General features: G+C 39.6%; 1 protein-coding gene across 2 annotated transcripts in view; it reads left to right on the plus strand.

Moving 5' to 3' along the window:
* The first annotated feature begins 3,124 nt into the window (after positions 1–3,124).
* LOC149557830 (uncharacterized) overlaps positions 3,125–19,737 on the plus strand; it is a 78,212-nt gene continuing 61,599 nt past the window's right edge. The window contains exons 1-6 of one of the 2 annotated variants that reach the window (XM_089832317.1): positions 3,125–3,318; positions 3,412–3,534; positions 3,637–3,959; positions 4,912–5,054; positions 5,147–6,156; positions 6,249–6,527. In XM_089832317.1, coding sequence (XP_089688443.1) covers positions 3,211–3,318; positions 3,412–3,534; positions 3,637–3,959; positions 4,912–5,054; positions 5,147–6,156; positions 6,249–6,527 — 1,986 coding nt within the window. In that variant the 5' untranslated portion in view covers positions 3,125–3,210. The remainder of the gene's footprint in view (positions 3,319–3,411; positions 3,535–3,636; positions 3,960–4,911; positions 5,055–5,146; positions 6,157–6,248; positions 6,528–19,737) is intronic. The other variant, XM_089832318.1, reaches the window with a different exon arrangement.

Genomic DNA, 19,737 nt, shown 5'->3' on the forward strand with positions numbered 1-19,737 from the left:
TTGCTTCAGGATCTACCATTTAGTGGCACAAAACCCTTTGTTACAGGTAATCTTACCTTTCCTATCCTACTTGGCTTGAGCAATATCAATGGAAATGGGTTCAGCATGGGGAAGTATTTCATTTCCTAGGTATCCCCTTCACCTTCCAAGCCTTAGTTGTTGAGCTCTGGAATGTGGTTCTTGCCAGAATAGAGAAGAAGCTAGAGTATTGGATCACCAAACCTCTCTCCCTAGTGGGTAAATTCCAAATTTGCTCCAAAGTGTTGGCCTCCACCCATGTTTATTATTCTTCCTATTGGGCTCCTTCAAAGACCTCTTACCTCAAACTTGAGTGCCTTTTACATGACTTCCTCTGGGTGTTAGACACTTCTCACTAGGGCTTTCATAAAGTTGCCTAGGATTTCTGTTGTCTTCCTAAGGAGTCTAGTGGCCTAGGCTTGTTGTCCACCCAGAAGCAAGGTACTGTTTTATGTGCCAAATGGGTGACTTGAGCTCTTTTCGAAAATGAAGCCTAAAAGATTTTGTTAAGACATTGCATTTCCTCAAGTTTTATGGTTCACCAGCTAGCCTAGAAGGGGATTGGATTTTAGACCCTTCTTATTACCACTGAACCTATCTAGATTTAGGGTACTTTTGTTGCCAAGAGTATTTGGAAAGCCTAGGAAGCAGTTAAGCCTTGGCTTCATTGGGTTGGCAATGGGTTCAGAGATGGGCTCTCCATGAACCAACATAATCTCTGGTGGTCACCTTTATTTGTTATTCAAGGTGTTCCCCTGGCTAAGGTGCACGGGGCTAGTGCTCTGTGTTTTTTTAAACGTGGCATAAGGACCCCTAAAGATTTTTTTTCCAGAGTTACCATGAGCTTACGGTCGTCGAAGGACATGAGAGTGCAATTTTGGCTCACTCATCTAGATCGACAGACTTTTGATCTTCTAATTCCTGTGATGCCTTCACATTTGTTACACAAAGTGGGCATTTAGTCCTCTCACCCTTGGTGGAAAGATTGGAAGTGGTATCCAGACACCCACGTAACCAGCTATAAGCCTAGGTTGGGCTACCGATGGCTGGTTCCTCACTTAGCCATGGTTGATGTTCTCAACCAATGTTGGCATTTGCGGTCTTCACATCGCACTTGGAGTCATAGGTTCTCCATTGTGTCGATGCCATTACTAAACCCAAAATTGTGCATTTCGCTTGGTGTATTCTTTTTCAGGGCTTGCCTTTGGGCCCTCGACTACAATACTTAGGAGTTCCTAACCCCCGTTGCCCTTTCTGTGGTCAACCAGAGTCCTTTTTGCATATTTTTTGGTTCTATAAATGAGCTCAATGTTATTGGCGATGAATCCATGATCTCTTTTGCCCCTTTTGCCCAGAACCTTTTTCTTGGCATATGATTCTTCTAGCTGATAATACTCAGATACCCTTCAAATACGCCCATATATGGCATGCTTTTAGATTGGAGATCTTATTTACCATTTGGAAAATCACAATGCAGTCATTTATGCTAATAACACACTTGACATTGATGTGGCTATGTATGCTAGTGTGTATTTATAACAATGTCATCTTGCAGATTCAAGTACAAATAGATAAATTGGCTTTGGAGGTGGCTCACTTATAGGAGCTTTTGGCTCATTGGGGAAATGCCCCCTGTATGGTTGCTTGTGTTATGCCGAATTTGGCCTCCAACAACTATACTCCTCCTCGCGGTCATCATCGAGGACATAGCAGTTCTGCTTGCTACTCACACACACCTCACTCTCAACCGCTTCGCTCTTCTAGTGGTGGTCCTTTTAGTTGGCGCCGCTCTTCTAGAGGTTTTGGTGGTCGGCATCACTCTACCTCGCCTCCCCGGAGGTCTGGCTCAGGGTGGTCCCCAATGGCTCCTCCTGCTGCTCCTACTACCAGTTGGCCCTCTGCTCACTCAGACCCCAAGTGGGTGTTTCCTCGGTTGGACTTAGCCATTTCTCCTCCCAAGCTTGAGGGAGAGAAAGATGAAGATAATGTTGCTACTGGTGATGACGGATGGGCTCCCCCTGAGCCATCTACTCACCCCACCCTCGGGTGGGGCTTTGATGATAAGGATCCTCCTTCCTCGGTTGGCGTTGCGCTAGCGACATGAGGATTTCTTTGTTTTCTGTTGTTTTCTAAAAGTTATTTTGATGAATAAGGGAGAGAACCTAGTACTTGAACACCCTAACTTCGCGCTTATTAAAATCCTACATAAAAATTTCAAATCGCTCCTAGTTCTTTTACAACAGGTTACTTAGCAAGTTGTCTACTTATAACTAAGGTTTTAATTCCACATCACTCATTATGATGCCACATTAGCATGCTTTTTGCCAAGTTGTCCAAAATAGCCCCAAAAAAAAGTGAGACCAATGGTCATGCATAAAGGGTACCCATAGTTGAACAGCTGATGTGGCATCACATTATTGGTTAATTTTTTTAACTAAGGGTACATTTTATTCAATTTTGGGTAGTTAGCATTTTACTAACAACTTTAAAGTCACAAGTATTGGTACAATGTTGTCAAAAAAATTGGACATTATGTTAATAAATGTAGGTATTAAGTGAACAACTCCTATCACAACTATTGGAACGTGTTCAAGTACTAGGTCTTCTCCCTTAATTGATTTCTGACTTGTGGTCGTATTAACTCGCGAGGTGATTTTGTTTCTTCCGGCCCCTTTTTTTGTGAATATGTAACTTTATTGTATTTTTTTTAATATAAAGAAGGGACTATTCGTCAAAAAAAATCCAAACTAAAAAAATGGAGATAAAAAAAACCAAAAATATCCAAACTAAAGAGGAAGGAGGTAAAAAAAACCAAGTATACGAAAAACAAATGCATAAGACAAACACGTATTAATTAATTTTTTTGGTTTGATCGTCAGAGATTCCGTTCCGTACTCAACATGGCATGGCATGGCATGGAGTATGAAAGCGCATCTATCCAGCCCGCCTTAGATAAATCAATTGTAAATTTAGTTTAATAGTTAAAGTCAGAGAGTTGTCTCTGTCAGGATGCCTGTGCAAGACATTTCCATGAAAGACTGCTCCGCATTGGGCCACCTACGCCACCTACATCAGCGAAGGTACGTCGGCGTCTACAGATCCCGAAAACACAACAAGGGGCCTCATCGAATCGCCAAAAGATAGAAGATTACAAACAAATACGCTTGAACCCTACCTTAACCTCCGTTGGCCATGGCTTCGACTTCTGCTTCTGCGGGCAGCAACATAGTCCAGCTACGCATTGATAACAACTTAAGCCTTGATGATCTTATTTCCAGAATAGACGATTTCCTCGCACAGGTTGCTATTTCCTTCATATTTTCTCTGCATCTTACTAACATATGCCCAGCTGAGTCTGTATGTTGTAAATAATAGCGAAACTTGATTATGCAGAAGTCCTCTAGCCGTACAAAATCAAAGGGGCATACCTTCTCTGACGTTGTCCAGCCTCTTTCCGCGGATTTGTCTAAACTCCTCGAAGGAATTTCGCAGGGGGCTAAGATGATTTCCGATCAGGTACTTTCTTTGTTAATCTCCTTTTGCTCGAAATTAGTAAATCGAACCGATGGAAATTTGTTGCATGCACATGAACCTACGATATTGTTTATTTACATATAGAAAAAGATGTTGTCCAACTTATCCAGTGAAGCAAAAAAGACGGCTGTGAGTGTCCTACGAGGATTGGGAAATGCTCACGTGGCGGCAGCAGGGTTTCTTGTGATAGCCTTTGTCTTAGAGAGGCTGGAGAAGGTTTCCTTCAACAAGAAAGAGTGCTTGGTACTTTTGAAAAGAATGACTGATCTGGCCAAATGCATTAGACTTCTCAAAGCTAAGTCGGGGTTAGATAACGAGTTGCGGAAGAAGACAGAAGATGCTTTCGAATCCATAGTTCAAGGAGCAATAATGTGCTCTACTCAGATTGGCACGAGAAAGTTCTACAAGTAAGTGCCCACATTCTAATTTCTATTTATTTCTAATTCACTGGATCAGGATTCTTGCAACTTTCACTTCAATACTTTTTGATTTGCGCGCGGTTTAGTTAGCTTTTGTTTTAGGAATTTCAGCCCGGTGGGCGGTGTACCAATATCACACTCTGAATAATCTGTTCCCCTTTCTGACTACTATGGATGAAATAGAGAGGCAAACAGAGTATGTTGCAGAACGAATGCTGATTGAATCTGTTAATAAAATATTTCTAATCAGGCCGAGTTACTGTAAAAAGACATTTCATAGGTAGTGTATCTTATGGTTAGAAAATACTGATTTGGAAGTGTTGGACTAATTGTTAATGTTTGTCGATTGGATTCGTGGCATAGTTTAACAGTTTCCTGTATTCTATATAAGTTATTCGGTATTGATAGATCGATCTCTTCCTGCAACAACTCCTCTAACTTGTAATAGAAAGTACACCAAAATTTGTACATGTAGTCTAGGTTGAATTCCTTTAAAATGCATCAGAGGGGTGCTGGACCAACAAGGGCATCTATGAGAGTTGATACTGTGAGCTAATCGCCACTCTCAATCTAGATGACAACTTAACTCGCCCTTTTACCGCACAGTCTAAAGAATTGGATGTTCACCATGAGACAATTGATTAATAGGCCATCTGGTCAAGCAGATGACGTAAGAGGCCTTTCTTAGACCCTCTCTCTGTTTAGGTCTTTTTGGTTACTTTACCCTTTGCGTCAGAGGGTTTCAGTCCTTTTTGAGAACAACCTTCTTTGCACACCTCTGTCTAGAACCTTGTTGCGTGCTTACTTCTGTAGGGCCATAGCACATTGCAAGTTTGTATTTGTCTCTGTTTCTGGAGCTTTGGATATATATGAACCTCAAAAATTGTTAAGCTACAGAGAGACATATGTTAATTGAGATTAATTAAGCCGAACGATGCAGGTTTTTGTTGGTTTCAAAGAATAAGGAAGATCTACTGCAACTTAATAAGGATATAGAGCATCTTTACGACGATCTAAATTTACATACAACGATCGCCAATGTTGAAAGCAGATCCACTGAGTTGCCCTATCCTTCTCATGGAAGTAAGTCTCAAGTCTTTTATAGGCCCTTTTTCGCAAATTATGAGTGTCACTGTCTTAATGCCTCCTATTGTGTTTGATCCTTGGGGAACCAGTTGGAATAGATCATCAGGTGAAAGCTGTAACTGAATATTTGGATTGCCAAGGCGATATGGATGTCGTTGGTGTTGTTGTTTATGGCATTGGCGGCATTGGAAAGACTACCATAACAGATGCCGTGTTCGCGAATTTGATTAAGGGTCTGGAAGCTGGTTACAGAACTTCTAGTATCAAGTTGCATGAAGATGTCTATCTGAGTAAGAAGATAGAAGAATTGCAGGCTCAAATTTTACATGATCTAACAGGACAAAAACATGATATTTCTCATTATAGAATTGGTCAGGATGAGATCAACAAATGTTTGAAGAAAGGACCCGTCCTCTTATATGTGGACAATGTTCTCAGACGACAAGACATTGAACAGATCTTACCCAGGCAACTTGACAATCCAAAGAAATTCAGGCTCCTTTTAACAGCCAGAAAGAGGGACGTAGGGGAAATTGTCGAAAGCTGCGGCATTGACAGTTGTAAGTATTACGAAATTGAACCTCTTGAGATCGAGGCCAGCCTGGAGCTCTTGCACAGAAAAATAGGTGTAAGCAGAGATCATGTAGTGCCTAAAATTGGGCAGATAGCAGAAAAGTGCAGCGGCATTCCATTGGTCCTGGAGGTGGTGGGAGGCTACTTAAGGAGGAGGAGAGATAACATGGAAGCTGAAGCAATTGAAAGAGTACTCCAAGGTCTGGAAAAAGGCGAGCCTTTCAGTGGTAACAGGCAGGACATGGGATATGAGGCAAAGCTTTTGTTTGCCTATGATGATCTAACACAAGATGCTCAAGATGCTTTCCTTGACATTTGTATGTTTTTCCATGGCTGGAATTGGGAGAAAGTGGCTTCCATTGTGGGTGAAGAAGAATGGCATACCCTGCTCGAAGGGGCGCTGGTGAAAACAATTGCGGATAAAACAAATGTCCATGATGTGCTTGTTGGAATAGGCCGTAACAAAAGCAAAGGCGTCCGAATCACAAGCAGAGAGGATCTGTCTTCTGCTCTACTAGTGCAAAAGGTAGGGTGCTATAATTTTCCCATCTCTTAACTCCTTGACAAATTCTGTCCACTACATAACATGTGACGGCGAGTGTTGTTGATGTTTCACAGAGTATGGATCGTATAAAAGGGATATGGTTGACAGGGAACAGAGTCCCGTATTCAGAGATGTCAGTAGAAATGCTAGACCAGATGCATCAATCCCTTCGCGTTCTTGCACTGGGTGACTGGACGGTCGTAAGTGGCACATGCAACAACACATTTCACAGCTTAAGATTTCTTCAAGCCGGAGATGTACCTAATCTGCCGTTCAATATAGCTCGACTCAATCGCCTCAAGTACTTCGACAACGGCTCGGGCAGGCACATCTCAATGAACACACCGTCACAGGCGAGCACCTTTTCCTTTATTTTACCTTTATATGCAAACTTCCACTTTACACATATACGCGAGCTTTATTATAGTTCACAGTACTACCGCAACAGGAGCGACATGGTGCACGATATTTTTGTCGGTATAAAATGCTGTTGAAGCTTTCTTGATTTTTGATACTTTTAGAAATTATTAAACTAGCAATCGCACTTTAGTGTGCAATAGGTACGCTATATTTTGGTATAATTTTTTTTGCTTAACTAATACAAATGAGACATTTTATTTGTTCTTCACATTTAATACAATATGTTTGGTAATCAACAAGCACTTTGATAATTAGGCGGGAGAGTGAAAGTGGCAAATATTAATGTGGAAGACTCTCCATACTTTTCTCTATATCCTTACTATCTATCTCTCTTACCCTTCCCTCTACACCTTGCCCTCTTTCTATCCTTATCTCTCCCTATATCTTCCCTCCTCTCTCTCTCCATATCCCTATTTCTCTATCAATCTCCCTCCATTTCACTCTCTCCATTTTTATCTCACTATCTCTCCTCTCTCCCTCTATATATCTCCCCCTTTCTATTTTCTAACATCCCTTTACTTATCCTTGTTATCTCTCTATCAATATATTTCACTATTTATATCTCTTCCTATCTATCTCTCCCTCTCCATGTATTTCTTTCCATCTCCCTATTTATCTTACTATCTTTACCTCTTGATGGATCTCTAACTCTCTATCCATTTTTCTTCTATCCTCTCACTCTATATCTATCTAGACATATATCCCTCTCTATATCCATCCATATCTCCTCATTCTATGTGTGTGTGTGTGTGTGTGTGAATCTCCATCTCCACACCTCTCTTTATCTCCGTACTCTCTCCTTCTCTTCCCTCTACATCACCCCCTCTTTATTTTCCCTACTCTCTCTCTCTCTCTCTCTCTCTCATGTCTCTTTTATAAATATTTTCTATATAGTATTAATTAAATTTATATCAAAACATTAGATTCTACAATCTATATTAATTACAATAGGCTTTGGATTCAACTATTCAAATTTTATTTGCCTCAAATAATGTTTCAAATCATACTCAATGAACCACCATCGAGAAATTGTATCAAGTTGACTTGTACAAATCTAATAGTATTATTTTCATATCTATCTTTACTTCTTTCTTCCAATCTATCTCCCTCCCTTGTTTGTATCTCCTTACCTATCCTCACCCTCTCTCCCTCTATACACATATTTTCTCTCCCTACTTTGTCTCTATCTCCTTACCTCTCCTCACCCCCTCTTCCTGCATATGTAGGCTTTCTTTCCCCCTCCTTTGTCTCTATATCCTTACCTCTTGATCTCACCCCCTTTCCTACATATGTATCTTTTCTATCTCGCTCCTTTATCTCTATCTCCTTACCCGTCCTCACCCGCTCTCTTTACATATGTATCCTATCTCTATGTATATCTATCTATCCCACTCTTCATCTCTCTGTTACTTGTTTCTAACTCGTTTTTTTATCTCTCATTCTCACCCTCTCTACCTCTATATTTATCTCTCCCTCTCCTTGTCCCTCTCCCTCTCCCTCTCCAGCTATATGTTATTAATTTTACATGTCACATATTCACTCTAACTACATCTCACTATCTATCCCCACCCACTTCTCTATACATATAGATTATTAACTTTATATGTCCCATATTCATTTCTACTATAACACATTATTTCTCTATCTCTCTCTTTATCTTCTCATGCATATTTATGGTCTTCCCATATATATCTATATTTCACTCTTTTTCATTCTCTTTCTCTTTCCTCCCCTCTATCTCTTGTATATCTCCACCTCCATCTCTAGATCTCCTCTTCTCATCATCTCTATTTCTTTGTCTCTATCCTCTTTCTATATGTTTTTATCTTTATCTATTTCTATAAATATCCCTCTCTAAATCCCCTTATATACCTAACTCTCTATCTCACTATCTCTATATATTTTTGTACCCCTTCCTTTCTATTTATCACTATCTATGTCTTTGTATATTTGTATCCCTTCCTTTCTATCTTCTTATCTATCTATATTTATATCTCATTTCTTGCTCAGACCGACTGCCACATAATTGTACGAGCCTCGAAAGAGGGGATGGAATCGCCAACTGCTTGTCAACGCACCACATAAAACTCCACTTATCTTTTCTTTAGCTGCAGACTTTGATATACAACCCTCATTGTTGTTCACGTCACTGACGCCTCTCTTCTGTTGCCCTCGTCTTTGTCTCTTCCTCCTAAGCTCACCAAAGTATTTGAAACTCCCTTTATAATTTCCTCATCAGAGAGACATTAAAGCTCTAGATATTCTTTCCCAACGAACCAAGTGAGCAGTTAACAATCCCATTATGCTTGATTCATCTCGAATAGCAAGTCCAATCAACAAAGAAAAAAAATACACTTGGAAACAAACTTACAATCGAGAATACCCAATATCCAATTCGTTAATCACACGGCAGAGGAGATGGATAGAACACATACTAGAAATTTAACATAAAATGAAATACACTTATTACTCAACACAGTAAAATGTCAATTTAAAATGGAAGTGTTTTTATTGACAAAGAGTATATGCCTCTCATGTAATTAATTTAACTAATGACACATTAATTTATAATAATCAATTATTACTATCTGTCAAATTAGATAATATAAAATATTAAATCAAATATTAAACAAGCAAAAGGAAATGCATTGAACTTGAAGATATAAAAACTTACAATATAACAAATATAGTCAAAATGAAAAAAATATTAAAATTAAAAATCTATTATAAAGTTAAAAATTAATTAAATCTTATTAATCACACAGTCAAATTTTAATAGTAAATTATTACTAAAAATTAAATTAAATATTGAACTAAAATTTTCACACTATTATTGAAATATTATTTAAATAAATTCTATAACCAACTCATATTAATTGTTTTAAAAAAAAGAAAATAATAATTAATACAAAATCTGAGGACAAGCCACGACCAGTGAGGACATGGGAAAAAATATCAATGGACCGGATAGATGAAAACTATTAATTCGGCTAAAAAAAGTCACTCGAGGTGAGTCCAAAATGATGTGCAAATGAAAATGGGGAGCGCATATTGTACGGTGGTCTATTGAATGATAGTTGTACATTAAATGTGGAAGACAAAAGTGGCTGGAAAATCTAACGGCCAGCCAACCTTCAATGGTCTTTCGTCCTTCTACAATGGTAGGAACCGTAGATTTAGAAAATTATTTCCATTGGATTAATTAAAAATGACGATTGCAGGCAGGAGCGGCAGTAGTAACCGTTAGTGGAGGGAATTTTACAGTAATGATTCTCAGGGAAAATATCCAAGACAGGGCATATCCCACAATGGGTTTTCGAAAACAATCCGGACAATCATACCTGCGAAACTATCTTTGGTTATTTTGGTTTTTGATCTTCACATAATCTGGCACAATTATGTTATCCAAACTCTGTTTTCGTTAGCGGGATTGACAGTTTTGTGCCCAATTCATTCATCAATGCTCTGTTTTGTTTGTGGGCTTGAATTTTTTTTGCAAAATTCTGGCATCCCATGCTTTGTCTTTTTTTGTGGGTTCATCTACTTAAAATTTGTTTCTTTTTATACAGGTTTTTTGTTCTCTTCATTGCATGGTCTGAAGTGAAAAAGGCGGACTATTCTGCGTGCAATTTCTCTAGTGCAATTCTTTAAGTTTTACATCGATGGAAGCACATTTATATAGTTGAATGCTGCAAGGACCAGGGACTTCATCTGTGGAACTCGAAGTCATTGTGTGGGGGAATAAAGATGGTTTTTTTGGTGACTAAAACCTCCACCACTTCTTCCACCACTTCTCCTTTTGCAAATATTCTTCTACTGACTGCGCACCCTTGTGAAAATGTCAGGGTATTTTAAAGTGAAGCAGAAGTTAAGTCTATGTCATACAACCCACTAAAAACTCAATCAATCCAATATCCTTCCTTTACCATCGCTTGTATTTCTGAATCTGTCAAAGATTTTGCCTAAAAAATTGCAGAATTTTTCCTCAGACTTTTGACGGTGATCTACTTTCAACTTTTCATTGTTCTTAGCGCATGATGTACACTGACGGTGGATTCGAGCTGAAAATGGCGATCGACGGTTTAGAATCTCGAAAAAGGAGTAGACGACCATTGAAAGCATCTGGGCTGCTCGCTTTCATCGCCGATTTTGGAATGTGTCAACAAATATCGAACACAATAAAGCAGCCTGACAGAAGCGTAGAATGTGTGGTAACCACTAACAGAAACATTGAGTCTCTGGAGAAGCGTAATCTGGAGAAACATTCGATTCAAACCCATTTTTAATTATGTACCCATGTATCCCCTGCCCTAGCTGCAAAAATCCCAAGTTAATACATGCAAGGAGCACACTCACCATGGTGACAAAGTTGGGTTTTATGTCTGTAAATAACATTTGATTAAAGAGATTCAATGCGTTGCTGGAATCTTCATTCTTCACGTACCCTGCAACCATACTGCTCCATGAGATCACATCTCTATTGCACATTTTGTCAAACACCTCCCATGCAAATGCCATCTCGCCATAGTTTGCATACATGTCTAGCAAGGAATTCATTACCGAGACATCCAACTGAAACCCACCCTTGAATATAAAACTATGAAGAAACTTGCCTTGTTGCAGAGCTCCCAATTGGGTGCATGCTGACATCACACTTATCAAAACAACTGAATCCGGCCTCTGTGTCTCCAGTTGCATTTCATGGAAGAGAATCAAAGCCTCATTAAGGCACTTATTCTGTGCATACCCAGCAATAATGGTAGTCCATGAGACCACATCTCTTTCAGACACTATGTCAAACACCTTCCGAGCATCCTCTAATCGGTTGCATTTGGTGAACATATCCACAAGCGAAGCTACGACATAAACGTTTGACTGGAATCGAGCTTTGAGTATGCGAGAATGGATTTGTTTACCCTCTTGCAAAGCATAGAGGCCGCCACACGCCTTTAGAGCGAAGGGAAGGGCGAAATTATCTAGCTGAATTCCACTCAAATCCATTTGTCGAATAAGAGAAATAGCATCCTCAAAATACCCATTCTTGGCATACTCTCTAATTGTTGTAGTCCATGAAAAGGTTTTTGGCTTGCACATTTTGTCAAACATTTGTCGACTATTCTCCACATAACCTAACACACCATACACATCTAACACAACATACACATCGACAAGTTTTATTTTTTTAATAATTCTTGCCATGAAGTCCTGACGTGAGGATTTGGGTATGGATTTGGTTTAAAGTTTGGATATTCGTACAAGAATACAACGTTGAAGCATACAATTTGATGTTGGCCATACCATCTGGTTGAGTACACTTGCTTAGCGTATAAATGTATCCCTCCCAATTTCTTCGCCACAGCTAAAAATCTTGAAATTCTGCCATTTAAGCATTCTAATATGAATTCTAAAGCTGCGAATGGATTGCAAAGGAAATGAGGAAAGTTGTTATAGCATCCATCGCTGTCTCCTCAAAGAAATGATCGAGCGCAAGTAAAATAAGTCTTCCATATGCAAAGAGACAAATCTCCCCTATTTCTCCATGGATAGTTGTACCACCCGTTGCAGTATAATTTGTATGCTTTCCCACAGCAATAATCGATGGAATGGGTTGTAGTGTTATTGAGGATGGCAGTGGGAGCCTGCGAGGAAAACCAGGGGGAAAAAGAAGTTGTACGACATGAGGTTGAGGTTGCGGTGTGAAGGAGGAGACCACTCGTAGGTGTTGCAAAAGCTAGTCTCCATTATCACTGCCCAGAAATGCAACAATTGGATCCACATCTTCCATAGCACCAAATCACTCAATGGCACTACGCCTTGGATAGCTCTACTGGCGACCTCACTCCTACCCGCAAAGTAAAACTGTCACATAGGGGTTAGGATTCATGCGTGAATTCTGAAAATCAACTGCTTCTGAACCTGATCGATAGCTCTCTGGCCGCTCTCTCTCAACGCGAAGGGACTCCCTGACTCATACGGGAAATGGGACCAAACATCGGTGGAGCTTTACTGCCGTCTTAGTTCTGTCGTAATTAATGCACAAGGAAATCCATGTAGCCATCGCAATAACTAAGCAGATCATTCCAAATAAGCGTTTGCCCTGTCCTATGAAAATGGACGAACAGATCAAATGCCACGGTCGTCCATGTTTAAGAAGAAATGTATGCCGTTGATCGAAGATATCAGGTCGAGCACTTCAAATAAGGAAACACGATGCAATGAACATCCAAAATGTATTAGATGGTCGTCAGGGATTTGTAATCAGTTTCAACCATTGATCCAAACAATCAGCCAGCCTTCAATGCCTTACCTAAACCAAAAGAACGTCAGAGGTGGACCTTTTTTGGTTGAACAGTGAAAAGTAAGATCTACGTCTGCAATCATCTCAATGGCAGTCATTTGCTCTGCATCGCTGTAAACTGTGGGATGTCAAACTGAGCCTCTCAACTTCATATGGCATAAATATTTGATTTTCATGGACGGTCTTCTTCGGTTCTTTTCTTTCGCGGTGTTTTGATCGGGGGTGTCTTTCCTCAATTACGAGGAAAAAATAAAGTTTGACATACCCAAGTACTCCGGTTTCCTATTATGAAAAAGATTCGTACCCATACCGGTACCTAAGTACCCCAAGTACCCACAGCCACGGAAATGCACTTTCTTACGAAGGAGAGGACTTAAATTTTTTTTTTTGAAAAGTTACAAAAAGTAATGTAAAGGAAGTGCATTTTCGTGGCTGTATAGCCACGGGCTCCCCGTGCAACCTTGCCTAAAACCAAAAGGCTAAGTAAAAGTCTCCACTCTATGGCTAAGGAAAACCTCTTTTCCTCTGTCCTTTGAGGAAATTTTGTTTTATAGCACCCATCCCAAAAGAAAATCGCCTACCAAAAAGCACATCTTTGCTAAGCTGGGAGAAATTAACTAGGGTGGGAAGAGCACCTTCAATAATGTTGATAAGAAGGATTTTGGGAAGCAAAATAACTCTTTTGAGGGCAAAAAAGATGACGCTTGTAGTGAGAAGAAGAATGAGTGCAGCTCTGGGGAATGTAGGGCTACTAGGATAAGGAATAAGAAGGATTGTAAGCAAAAGAATGCAAAGGAAGAAGTGGTGTCAATAATGAAATAGGCGTAGGAGCAAGAGGAAAATGAAGAGAATGATGAATGCTATGATAAGGAGGCAGAAAAACAAGAAGATAACAAGGAGAACAAGTTTGTTTAATTCACAATGAATCTAGATAAAGCGGAAGAAATTGTGACTATTCCCTACAACTCCCCTATTTTTTAGGAAGATGACAAAGAGAAGAAACATTCCATTGCTCAAGAAGTCCTATTGAACTATATCTAGGCCCAACAAAATAGAGTGACTATTTTATAAAATGTTATTCTAGGGTATGTGCAGGATCATGGTGTACCAAACTATGGCATTAAGTGGTAGTGAAAAATCAGCAAATCAGGGTTATATCAACTTAATACATAATTTTGAAGTGGTTATGGACTTTATATCAAAAAGTTGTAAGAAAATAATCTGTAAGAAATTGAATGTAGTTTCTAAACTACCAGGCCTTATCAGGAGAAAAAAATAATTAATTGGTCAAAAGTTTGAATTTTAATGCAGTACTAAGAAAATTTCAAGGCGAAAATAAAAAGTAGGTGTATGTCTGACCACCTTAATCAAAATCAAATCATAATATTTTTTTAATATAATTATAGATATGAAAAGTAGACTCATGCTCGGATGTGACGCATATTTTTCGGTATTTTTATTCCAAATAAATAATTAACTATGAATTTTCTACCAAAACTTTTTCAAAAAAAAAAAATCTCGTGTCTGACCACCCTAACTAATAGAAAATTTTACCAAATTTAAATTTATTTATTTTTTTCTTATACTAGCCAAAGTATAGAATGTGATGCAACTGTTAGATTTAAAAAATGTTATACCGTTTGAAAGTTATAGTTATTTTTCAATTAGTATGTCAATTAGCACTTTACAATTATCTTCATTGATAATTAACTAATAAATACTTATCGAACTCAGAATTTGACAGAAATTATATTTATGGAATCTAGAGATCGATATTAAAAAACTCTTTTTCGTTTTATTCAATTTTGATCAAAATAACATTGTCAGATGGCTACCCGAAGTCTGAGTATCACGAAAACCCTCTTCAAACATGTCTTTTGGGTTGACTGGGTCCGATCATAAATCGAATATCCGATTCAAAATCAAATATCCGATATGTTAGGTGGGCAAATTTAAAATCTCAACCCATTTTGGAGGAAAAATTGGGTTTAAACGTCACAACTTATTATTTCTAAATTATTTCACTTATATTACTATGTAAAGATGTATTTTAATATATTATATATATAGTAATGTAATGTAAAGATATAAGATATAATCTAACAATATATACTAATATATTATGTTAATCTTATTACAATCTATAAATATAATTTATATTATTATTATTTTTACTAAATATAATAACGTAATTTATATATATATAAAATATGTATTATATATTATTATATTAATATGTATGTTATTAATATATATATAATAACGTAATATATTAAATATAAATATATAATATGTATTATATATATTATTATATTAATATGTATGTTATATATATATATATATATATATACCATAATATTTTCATTAAATATAATAAAGTAATACATATATATGTTATTAATCTATATATACTAACGTAATATTTTTATTAAATATAATAATGTAATATATATATATATATATATATATATATATATTAATATGTATGTTATTAATAGATATGCATATTATTAATATATATGAGTCAAAGGGGGTCATAAGTCAACCATTGACCCCCTTTGACGCATTAAACGACGACATATGTCCTTAGGGGTCCTAAGAGCCCTAAGGACATATTACAATGGTTAATATGGGTCAAAGGGGGCCATAAGGTGACCTATGACCCCTTTTGATCGATTAAATGACGATATATGTCCCTACGGGTCCTAGGACTCTGAGGGACATATTTGAATCGTTCATATGGGTCAAAAGGGGTCATAGGGTGACCTATGACCCCCTTTGACCCATTAAATGATGACATATGTCTCTAGGGGTCCTAGGACCCCTAGGGACATATTTGAATGGGTAATATGGGTCAAAGGGGATCATAGGTCCCTTTGACCCATTAAATGACGACATATGTCCCTAGGGGTTCTAAGACCCATAGGGACATATTCGAATGGGTAATATGGGTCAAAGGGGGTCATAGGGTGACCTATGACTCGCTTTGACCAATTAAATGACAACATATGTCTCTAGGAGTCCTAGAACCCCTAGGGACATATTCGAATGGGTAATATGGGTCAAAGGGGGTCATAGGGTGACCTATGACCCTCTTTGACCCATTAAATGACAACATATGTTGGTAGGGGTCCTCGGACCCCTAGGAACATATTCAAATGGGTCATATGGGTCAAAGGGGGTTTTGACCCATATGAACGATTCAAAAATGTCGCTAGGGGTCCTAGGACCCCTAGGGACATATTCGAATCGTTCATATGGGTCAGGGGGGTCATAGGTGACCTATGAACCCCTTTCACCCATTAAATGATGACATATGTCTCTAGGGGTCCTACCACCCCTAGGAACATATTTGAATTGTTCATATGGGTCAAACGGGGTCATAGGGTGACCTATGACCCCTTTTGACCCATTAAATGACGACATATGTCTTTAGGGGTCCTATAACCCCTAGGGACATTTTCAAATCGTTCATATGGGTCAAAGGGGGTCATAGGGTGACCTATGACACCCTTTGACAAATTAAACGACGACATATGTCCCTAGGGGTCCTAGCATATTCAAATCATTCATATGGGTCAAAGGGGGTCATAGGGTGACCTATGACCCCCTTTGACTAATTAAACGACGACATATGTCCCTAGGGGTTCTAGGACCACTAGGAACATATTCGAATCGTTCATATGGGTCAAAGGGGGTCATAGGTCAACCATTGACCTCTTTTGACGCATTAAACGACGATATATGCCCTTAGCGGTCCTAAGAGCCCTAGGGACATATTACAATGGTTAATATGGGTGAAAGGGGGTCATAAAGTGACCTATGACCCCTTTTGATCGATTAAATGATGATATATGTCCCTACGAGTCCTAGGACCCCGAGGGACATATTTGAATCGTTCATATGGGTCAAAGGGGGTCATAGGGTGACCTATGACCCCCTTTGACCCATTAAACGATGACATATGTCTCTAGGAGTCCTAGGACCCTTAGGGACATATTCGAATGGGAAATATGGGTAATATAAGACCTCTAAGGACATATGTTGTCGTTTAACTGGTCAAAAGGCATCATAGGTCACCCTATGACCTCCTTTGACCCATATGAACGATTCGAATATTTGCCTAGGGGTCGTGACCCCCTTTGACCCATATGAACGATTTGAATATTTCCCTAGGCGTCTTAGGACCCCTAGGGACATATTCGAATCATTCATATGGGTCAAAGGGGGTCATAGGGTGACCTATGACCCCCTTTGACCAATTAAACAATGACATACCCCTTTGGACCCATCTGAATGATTTGAATCTATCCTAAGACCCATAGGAAAATATTCGAATCGTTCATATGGGTCAAAGGGGGTCATAGGGTAACCTATGACGCCCTTTGACCCATTAAACGATGACATATGTCTTTAGGGGTCTTGGGACCCCTAAAGACATATTCGAATAGTTCATATGGGTCAAAGGGGGTCATTGGGTGCCCTATGACCCCCTTTGACCCATTAAACGACGACATATGTCCCTAAGGGTCCTAGGGACATATTCGAATGGGCCATATGGGTCAAAGGGGGTCATAAGTCACCCTATGACTTCCTTTGACCCATTAAACGACGACATGTGTCCCTAGGGGTCCTAAGACCCCTAGGGACATATTTGAATCATTCATATGGGTCAAAGGGGATCATAGGGTGCCTTATGACACCCTTTGATCCATTAAACCACGACATATGTCTCTAGGGGTCCTAGGACCCATAAGGACATATTTCAATCGTTCATATGGGTCAAAGAGGGTCATAGGGTGACCTATGACCCCCTTTGACCCATTAAACGATGACATATGTCCTTAGGGGTTCTAGGACCCCTAGGGACATATTCGAATGGGTAATATGGGTCAAAAGGGGTCATAGGGTGACCTATGACCCCCTTTGACCCATTAAACGATGACATATGTCTCTAGGGGTCCTAGAACCCCTAGGGACATATTCGAATTGTTCATATGGGTCAAAAGGGGTCATAGGGTGACCTATGACCCCCTTTGACCCATTAAACGATGACATATGTCTCTAGGGGTCCTATAACCCCTAGGGACATATTCAAATCGTTCATATGGGTCAAAGGGGGTCATAGGGTGACCTATGAGCCCCGACAACATATGTCGCTAGGGGTCCTAGAACCCCTAGGGACATATTCGAATTGTTCATATGGGTCAAAGGGGGTCATGGGGTGACCTATGACCCCCTTTGACCCATTAAACGACGACATATGTCTCTAAGGGTCCTATAACTCCTAGGGACATATTCAAATCGTTCATATGGGTCAAAGGGGGTCATAGGGTGACCTATGACACCTTTTGACCCATTAAATGATGACATATGTCCCTAGGGGTCCTAGGACCCCTAGAGACATATTTGAATCATTCATATGGGTCAAAGGGTGACCTATGACCCCCTTTGACCCATTAAATGATGACATATGTCTCTAGGGGTCCTAGAACCCCTAGGTACATATTTGAATTGTTCATATGGGTCAAAGAGGGTCATAGGGTGACCTGTGACCCTCTTTGACCCATTAAATGACAACATATGTTACTAGGGGTCCTCGGACCCCTAGGAACATATTCAAATGGGTTATATGGGTCAAAGGGGGTCATAAGGTGACCTATGACCCCCTTTGACCCATTAAATGTCAACATATGTCGCTAGGGGTCCTAAAACCCCTAGGGACATATTTGAATTGTTCATATGGGTCAAAAGGGGTCATAGGGTGACCTATGACCCCCTTTGACCCATTAAACGATGACATATGTCTCTAGGGGTCCTATAACCCCTAGGGACATATTTGAATCGTTCATATGGGTCAAAGGGAGTCATAGGATGCCTTATGACACCCTTTGACCCATTAAACGATGACATATGTCGCTAGGGGTCCTCAGACCCCTAAGGACATATTTGAATGGGTCATATGGGTCAAAGGGGGTCATAGGGTGACCTATGACCCCCTTTGACCCATTAAACGACAACATATGTCACTAGAGGTCCTCAGACCCCTAAGAACATATTTGAATGGGTCGTATGGGTCAAACACCCTATGACCCCCTTTGACCCATTAAATGATGACATATGTCGCTAGAGGTCCTCGGACCCCTAAGAACATATTCGAATGGGTAATATGGGTCAAAGGGGGTCATAGGGTGACCTATGACTCTATTTGACCCATTAAATGACAACATATGTCTCTAGGGGTCCTAAAACCCCTAGGGACATATTCGAATGGGTAATATGGGTCAAAGGGGGTCATAGGGTGACCTATGACCCTCTTTGACCCATTAAACGACAACATATGCCGCTAGGGGTCCTCAGACTGTTAGGAACATATTTGAATGGGTCATATGGGTCAAAGGGGGTCATAGGGTGAACTATGACCCCCTTTGACCCATTAAACGACGACATATGTCGCTAGAGGTTCTAAGACCCCTAGAGACATATTCGAATGGGTAATATGGGTCAAAGGGGGTCATAGGGTGACCTGACTCTCTTTGACCCATTAAACGACGACATATGTTGCTAGGGGTCCTCGAACCCCTAAGAACATATTCGAATGGGTCATATGGGTCAAAGGGGGTTATATGGTGACCTATGACTCCCATTGACCCATTAAACGACGACATATGTCGCTAGGGGTCCTATAAACCCTAGGGACATATTCAAATCGTTCATATGGGTCAAAAGGGGTCATAGGGTGACCAATGACTCTATTTGACCCATTAAACAACAACATATGTCACTAGGGGTCCTAGAACCCCAAGAGACATATTCGAATGAGTAATATGGGTCAAAGGGGGTCA

This window comes from Cupressus sempervirens, chromosome 5 (genome assembly GCF_028749045.1).
Source record: "Cupressus sempervirens isolate cs-2001-9-10 chromosome 5, ASM2874904v1, whole genome shotgun sequence".
NCBI lineage: Eukaryota > Viridiplantae > Streptophyta > Pinopsida > Cupressales > Cupressaceae > Cupressus > Cupressus sempervirens.